This window comes from Tachysurus vachellii, chromosome 4 (genome assembly GCF_030014155.1).
Source record: "Tachysurus vachellii isolate PV-2020 chromosome 4, HZAU_Pvac_v1, whole genome shotgun sequence".
NCBI lineage: Eukaryota > Metazoa > Chordata > Actinopteri > Siluriformes > Bagridae > Tachysurus > Tachysurus vachellii.
In genome coordinates this window covers 10,552,813-10,560,312 of record NC_083463.1, presented here as the reverse complement: position 1 = coordinate 10,560,312, position 7,500 = coordinate 10,552,813, and the positions used below count along the sequence as shown (strand labels likewise).

At 36.2% G+C, this 7,500-nt stretch overlaps 2 protein-coding genes across 2 annotated transcripts in view; one reads left to right on the top strand and one right to left on the bottom strand.

The window, feature by feature from the left end:
• The window catches only part of actl6a (actin-like 6A), a 6,862-nt gene extending 2,454 nt beyond the window's left edge, over positions 1-4,408 (top strand). Inside the window, exons 5-14 of the mRNA XM_060867678.1 lie at positions 242-339; positions 484-578; positions 1,313-1,419; positions 1,783-1,872; positions 1,967-2,028; positions 2,148-2,262; positions 2,344-2,424; positions 2,905-3,000; positions 3,779-3,865; positions 3,962-4,408. Coding sequence (XP_060723661.1) covers positions 242-339; positions 484-578; positions 1,313-1,419; positions 1,783-1,872; positions 1,967-2,028; positions 2,148-2,262; positions 2,344-2,424; positions 2,905-3,000; positions 3,779-3,865; positions 3,962-4,042 — 912 coding nt within the window. The 3' untranslated portion in view covers positions 4,043-4,408. The remainder of the gene's footprint in view (positions 1-241; positions 340-483; positions 579-1,312; positions 1,420-1,782; positions 1,873-1,966; positions 2,029-2,147; positions 2,263-2,343; positions 2,425-2,904; positions 3,001-3,778; positions 3,866-3,961) is intronic.
• The window catches only part of mrpl47 (mitochondrial ribosomal protein L47), a 3,407-nt gene continuing 250 nt past the window's right edge, over positions 4,344-7,500 (bottom strand). The window contains exons 2-7 of the mRNA XM_060867679.1: positions 7,349-7,452; positions 6,658-6,718; positions 5,818-5,914; positions 5,055-5,185; positions 4,867-4,962; positions 4,344-4,774 (exon numbers count right to left, since the gene is read on the bottom strand). Of these exons, the coding sequence (XP_060723662.1) occupies positions 4,666-4,774; positions 4,867-4,962; positions 5,055-5,185; positions 5,818-5,914; positions 6,658-6,718; positions 7,349-7,452 (598 nt within the window). The 3' untranslated portion in view covers positions 4,344-4,665. The remainder of the gene's footprint in view (positions 4,775-4,866; positions 4,963-5,054; positions 5,186-5,817; positions 5,915-6,657; positions 6,719-7,348; positions 7,453-7,500) is intronic.

Genomic DNA, 7,500 nt, shown 5'->3' with positions numbered 1-7,500 from the left:
AGCCCATCACATGAAAATGATCTTAATTTTTTGTCAGAGGAATCCTTAAAGTCTATCTGGGAGAGGAAAAAAATAATATGAAAAATGTTTTGAAGACATTTTGTTAAAAAGTGTAAATTTCTAATTATGCTATGTCTCTGCTATGTATAGAGACTTTGGGACAGCCTGCATATACACACACACACACACACACACACACACACTTATTTACCCTGGTTGTCTGGTTTTAATTTGTATTCAGTGGAACACACGAGCCAAGAGGGAGAAGCTGACGGAACTTATGTTTGAACATTACAACATCCCTGCTTTCTTCTTGTGTAAAACAGCTGTCCTGTCGGCGTATCCTTCACTATCAGATTGTGTCACGTATTTTATCTGCATGTTGCAGCACATGTGTACATTAACCAGAGCTCGTTATAAGAAAATATTGGTATAATCATGTCTGATGCATATATCAGCGTTCTTAACTCTTAAGTATATCAGATTCGCAAATGGACGATCCACTGGTTTGGTGTTAGACAGTGGTGCGACGCACACAACTGCTATTCCAGTGCATGATGGTTATGTCCTGCAACAAGGTAAATCAACTTTTAATAACCTAAATTTGTCACTTTTTTTTTTTTATTTTTAAATATATTTTATAATTTTAATCCTAAGGACATTAGCTGGTCTTTTTTTTATTTATCATTTTGGAAAATCTGGCCTTTTTTTAATGCAAAACCCAGGAGACTTCTTTTTTTTTATTTTTTTATTTTTTTTTTGCCTGAATGTGGTCTTTTAAGTCATTATTTATTATTAAGTGATTTTTTTAATGTCTTTGTACCGACTCAGTCATGCAGAATTCATAAAATAAATAGCTAGAACAACAGCTAGAACATACAATGGTGCCTAAGACATGTTTGTGCATGTAATAAATATAGACACACACATACAAACACCAGCCATCAGATCCTTACGTATTTTGAAATAGAAATCAGAGATGGGGGAAAAATCTTTTTTTGACACCTCTGGTTTACATGTACATACTATAGAGAAGAGCTCCTGAAGCACTCAATAGACTTACCAGTTAAAAAAAAAAAAAGCATTTTGAACCAAAACAATACTAGACACATCCACTGGTATTGTGAACTCATTATCAGGTTCTCTGGCAAATCAGATTTTTAGAGATGAACTGTTGTGTACAAACGTATAAACACACACAATGGAACCAGAAGCTTAGCAGTTTTATAAATTGTTTTTGTGTCTTGTATCACTGTTCCTTGTGTATCATCCTGTATATTGGCACTGAGGCTCTGTTCTGTGCTTTTTCCAGGTATTGTCAAATCCCCACTCGCAGGTGACTTCATGAGCATGCAGTGTAGAGAGCTTTTTCAGGAATTAAGTGTCGAAATCATCCCCCCATACATGATTGCATCAAAGGTGAGGCTTTGTCTATTGTCGTTGCCACCATGGGTGGTACCACCAGTTATTAGGTTTAGGGAGCAATTACTTTTTTTTTTTTTACATAGAGCTAGGCAGGTTTGGTCAGTTTTTTTTTTTCTCCTTAATTAATGAAATCATCATTTGGATGGAGCATGATGGTGGTATTACAGAAGGCTTGCAGTACCTCACGATTGAATAAATCAGTCCAGCTCAACCAAATGTGCCGTTTCACTCGTGTAAAATCATCTCTGAAATGCAGAATTGTTAAGTTGTACAGTTGTGCCCTAACGTTAAAGATTTATTATTCAGACTGATTCTGTTATATATGTTGTAAATATTCGTGTTTTTTTTTAATTAAAGGATTCAGTGCGTGAAGGTTCACCAGCCAGCTGGAAGAAGAAAGAGAAACTACCTCAAGTTACTCGCTCATGGCATAACTACATGTGTAACGTAAGGACCTGCAACTGCACTGAGACTTCTGTTACGATGGCAACCTAATGCTCCTAATTCTCTGGTGTCTAATCCGCTGTGTTTATTTTCACAGACTGTTATTCAAGATTTCCAGGCCTCAGTCTTGCAGGTTTCAGATTCACCTTATGATGAACAGTACGTCCACTTTATTCTTTACTCACTAACATTCTGGTCACAGTGTGTTAAACTCCTCACAGCATGAGCAGCGACAGATTTGATGTGTTTTGTCATTGTGGCTTTGTTGCCTTTTGCAGGGTGGCTGCGCAGATGCCGACTGTTCACTATGAGCTCCCCAATGGCTACAACTGTGACTTTGGAGCTGAACGACTGAAGATTCCTGAGGGGCTTTTTGACCCTTCTAATGCAAAGGTAAGCACTGTTAAATAATTTGTCATTATTATTTCTTTCTACAGACAGTATCATCTCTTAAGGGGTGTGTGTGTTTTATAGGGTCTGTCTGGAAACACCATGCTGGGAGTAGGCCATGTTGTGACCACCAGTGTGGGCATGTGTGACGTTGATATCCGACCAGTAAGAACTTTTTTTTTACGTTATAAAACTTAAAACGAGCCACCAAAGTGGAATAAATATTTTCTGGGTGGGAAGGACAGCCTTCATCCTCTTTCCCCACTGATCATACAGACACTAGCCAGTTGAGGTCATCTGCTGACTCACACATACAGTCAGAGACGTAAAGCTATATTCACACACTATTCATATATTCAGTGACTCGCAGCGACAAAGCATGTAGAAATGATTCATTTTCAGTGAGACCTGGCGACTTCCGGCTATATAATCAACAGAATCCAGTGACTCCACGTTCCTCCGTTGCTCTTCGACCAGTTATTTTGTTACTGGAGTATGATTTCTGTGTTCTCAACTGCTTAAATGAGATGCATCGAGTGGGAAAATTTAGCAGGTTTCAATTTAAACGTACCAAACACCACATATTCTGACTAGACCCTGACTGCATTGGTGATTTGTGTTGATGGTTTTTTTTTCCCTCCTTAGGGTCTGTACGGCAGCGTGATAGTTACTGGAGGAAATACTCTCATCCAAGGATTTACAGACAGACTAAACAGAGAGCTGTCTCAGAAGACACCACCGGTTTGTTTTACTGCATGAATCTGTATAGTCTATGAGAAAAAATAAAAGTGCTGTGAATTTTCATTTAAAGGATGTCTGTTATAAGGCTTAGGATCCAACATACAAGCCCTGCTGATTGAGCTGTTGCTATAGAAACGTAACCAGTGCATTAATATAACTGATGTAGCGTAGCATTACTAACACAGCGGTTTTATAGGAAATTATTCACGAGCAGTCAAATTAAAAATGTAAAAAACACCACTTCACCTTTATTTTATTTATTTTTTCAAAAAAAGGAATGCACTTGTTTTCCTCTCATTAGCTCTAGCCTTTTTTGACCCATGGTGTATCGTGTCAATTATACATTTTTTTTTTATTAATTTAGATATTTATTTAGACCCAGATTTAGATTTTTTTTATACCCACCTTGTGCTTTCTTACATAGATTATTTTAATATTTAATAATTATGGTGTAAGCTGAATTTTGACATTACCAAACTAATAATTATAATAGTAGTTTATCTAAATAAAGTGCATTTTGTAAGCAATTGTGCGTTACTCAAAAGTGCATTACACTGTTGGATAAAATGCTCAAACTGAAGCCTGTTAATGTGTCTAGTTCAGGATTGTTTACACAGAATTGACACACCATGTCCAGCAATTTCTATTTCTAGACGTCTTCCAAATTGTAGAAACGTACACAGAGAATATTTGAGGAATCTTATCCCAACTGTTTTTGACTGTACTTTTAATTAGTCTCTTTGCAGCACAACCCCAATGATATTGTTTATGTTCACAGAGTATGCGCTTGAAGTTAATAGCCAACAATACCACCCTGGAGCGCAGGTTCAGCGCCTGGATCGGAGGATCTATCCTGGCATCGCTGGTAAGTACCGCAGCATGAATCAGAGCTCTGGATTTACTGAGATGTACAACAGAGCTGCCTTGTTTGTCGGTTTCATCGCATTGCTTTTCATTCTAGGGAACTTTCCAACAAATGTGGATTTCCAAGCAGGAGTATGAGGAAGGAGGGAAGCAGTGTGTAGAGAGGAAGTGCCCTTGACCAACTACAGCAGTTTTTTTCTTTAAATAAAAAAATATCTTCTGGTAGAAAAGGCCGCCTTAGTGGACTCAGGAAAATAAAGGACACTTGTGCTGAAATGATACAGTAATTAGCTCTGCTTTCTTATATATTTTTTTTTTATAACTGTAATTGTCATAGTTGTGTTCTTTTCTATACTCAAGTGTTTGTGTGTCACATCAATTCAGAGAAAAGATTCAATTCTTATTTGGCACATTTACAAGTAAAATATGATCCTCCATCCTTCAAGTTAGCTGCAGAGAAAATGAAAGTAACCAATATATATACAGGAAACTTCGTGTTTTTAATCAGTGATTGGCTGTTTTGAAAATAAAGATTTTTGTGACATTTGTGTTTTTAATTTACTTTGTGTCATAGATCATTATGCATTTGAAATGTACATGTACTGTCATTTAGTTTGTTTACTGACACACATCATCTACATATCTGTAGTCAGTGCTTTACTCGGAGCAAACCCTGACCAACTCACCTGTAATTAATTCATTAATTAATTAACACCAGAATAAAAAGACAGGGCTCAATCCACACATGAATTTTGGGTTCATATATTTAGCAAAATGTAATTTTTTTTAGCCTCTGCCATCTCATGCTTGTGCAGTCTTTTTAGAGAAAAGCTCAGCCAGTTTCTTCTGCTTTTGTTTCTCTTTCCTTTCTCTCCTTGTTTTACTCCTCAGGTGTTTCTCAAGACTTAGCCTGAAATTAGGAAGAAAAAGTAATCACACGTAAGCATGCGGTCTGAAACATTTAGCAAGTCAGTGAGTTTTAATTCTGAATTTTGGCCTTGCCTTATGTAAGGGGAGACAAATGATGGTGTGTAGAAACGTTTCCTCTTGTAGATCTTGTTCATGTACCAGGGGACAGGATGCTCTCTAAAACGGTACCTATTTCATAAAGATAATGATTAAAAAACACCACTCAAAATTCTGTTTCTAAACACAGTGATGGCATCAGGATTAAATGTAACTGCACTGACCAGAACGTTTTGCCAAAAACGTTTCTCCTCCATTCTCCGGGCCTGCCTTTTTCTTGTCCTGTCTGTAGTAAACGGAGAGCATCTTCTCGCTCTTTCACAACAATGTCAAGCCTCTGCATAGATCTTTCCACCTAATAAAACAACACATTGGGTTTAATCTTTTTTTCTAAATCGGCGGATCTTAAGGTAGGATTTTCAGACACAGGAGGGTCTGATTTGTTACAGTAGTGGAAATTTCCATCACAATCAATGCTAATGTTTAATCAATAAAGTCTGTGCTTTTGCTGCCATCTTCTCTTGCCATCTGCCAAATTCTATTTTTATTTCACAGTCAGTGATATAAAGCATCATAATAAGACCAATACAATTACAATTTTAAATATTTATTCAAGGAGTTCCTGTAGGCATTTTTCCTGTTTGAAATTTAGTGTATTTAATTAAAACTTTTGAAAAAGAACAGTTCAGGAATAAAATGAGCAGTGGCTCCAACATACAGCCAAAATATTACTTTGTACATTTCAATAATGTTCAGAATGCACTGAGAGGCATCATATAATTAAAAAAATAATAATAAAAAAAGAATGTAGCTACTTTTATAACAGAGCAAATCACAGGTTTATTGAGTGACCGTGCCCAAGCTGACCAAACTAAAATCAGCAGGTAGTATGCATTAACCCATGCTGAATAGAATAAATAATACAGTTTAATGCTGATAGTATACCATGACAAACATACTGATCTGAACCTATAAACATCTGCGCACCTTTTTAATACGTTCTGGACTGGGCATCGAAACACATTGCCGCTTTGCCTCTTGTTCTATTGTTTGCAGCATATTCTTTTCCTTTAGTAGAACATACCTGCAGCATAAAACAAATACGATCACAGGATTAATAAATGATCAGCATGAACGCAATGTTTACATTTTTTATAATCAAATATGAATTTTGTCAAGTTAAAATCAATCTGCAATACTCCATAGCACACGTTATCAGACTTTAGTTTAATTTCTATGGTTTTAAGATGGTAAATATTATGGACTAATACAGCTGTGTAACAAAGAATTGTGGTGCACACACAACAAACGGAAATGTATTTGTCATTAACGTACAGCACTTAATCCTTTCAGACACAAAGCGACTGTGTTACTCCTAGCTAACACTCAGATGCAGCTAAAATCTGTGTACTCTGTTTAGTGAGGCTGCTATTTAGAACCACAAACAGTGCCAAAAACACAAACAAAAAGGTGTACACTTGACTGTTGTCTGAATTTGACGTGGGCCACAGAAATGGAATCATACACTAAAATGGTTTATTGCATTATAGTTTTTGGTTCCAAAGCAGTCAGAAACTATTTGTAGAATGAATTCAACATTACCTAATAACAGTCATTTTTAAATGGTCAGGTTGAAAGCGGTTACAGAGGATGTTTATAAATCTATTAGCTTTTGATGTTGCATTAAAATGTTAGATCTTTGTAATTGATCCTGTTACACCTTTTTTTGAGTCAGTCTGACTCACATTTGGTTTGACCGCCCAGGAATGAAAATAATTAGATTGACTGATTATTAGAAATCTGATTGGGATAAACTGTTAAGGTTACCACAGCTTGTGCAGGTCTTCATTACTCTTTGCTCTAAGCTGTTTAGCTGTCCATGGAGAACCTATAAGGATTCAACAAACAAACAAACAAACAAACAAACAAACAAACATCAAAGGTCCTGCTTAAGATTAATCAATTCAGTTCAGTTCAATTCAAATTTATTTGTATTGCAATTTTATTTGCAACTGACATCGTCTCAAAGCAGTTTTACAGAACATAAACATAGAACAAAAGGTTATTATAAAGAATAATATAAAGATTAATATAATAAATTCAAGATTAATATTAGATCTATTTAAATGTGTTTGCATTTGTCCCCAATGAGCAGGTCACTCAGGTGACTGTAGAGAGGAAAAACTCCCTTGGATGATAAAGGAAGAAACCTTGAGAGGAAACAGACTCAAAGTGGAACCTCATCCTCATTTGGGTGACACCAGAGGGTGTGATTATAAATATACAGTCTGATAAATGTTGTACTGATGCAAAAGACCACATGCAGTTTGCATCTCCTCTTTAGTATCACAGAGTCTAACCGGAGCTGGTAGATCTAATCAGCTTTCATACACTGTTTAAAATGCTCTCCATAAACATGACAAGTGATAGCAATAAATAGAAAAAAATACAACCTAAAAACCAAAAAAATATAATTAAATAATAAAAAAATAATCAAAAGGTTTTGATTCAGTGGCACCTGATTTAACTGTAGTCTCTCCCCAGTTTTCAGGCAGGTCAAAGAATTCCTCTAGGCCCCATCTGCTGACTGATGTGTGGACAGAGCGAGCAAGTTCTGGACGCCTGGAAAAAGTGGAGAAGACAAATAAAAAGCTGGTAATACCATAATAC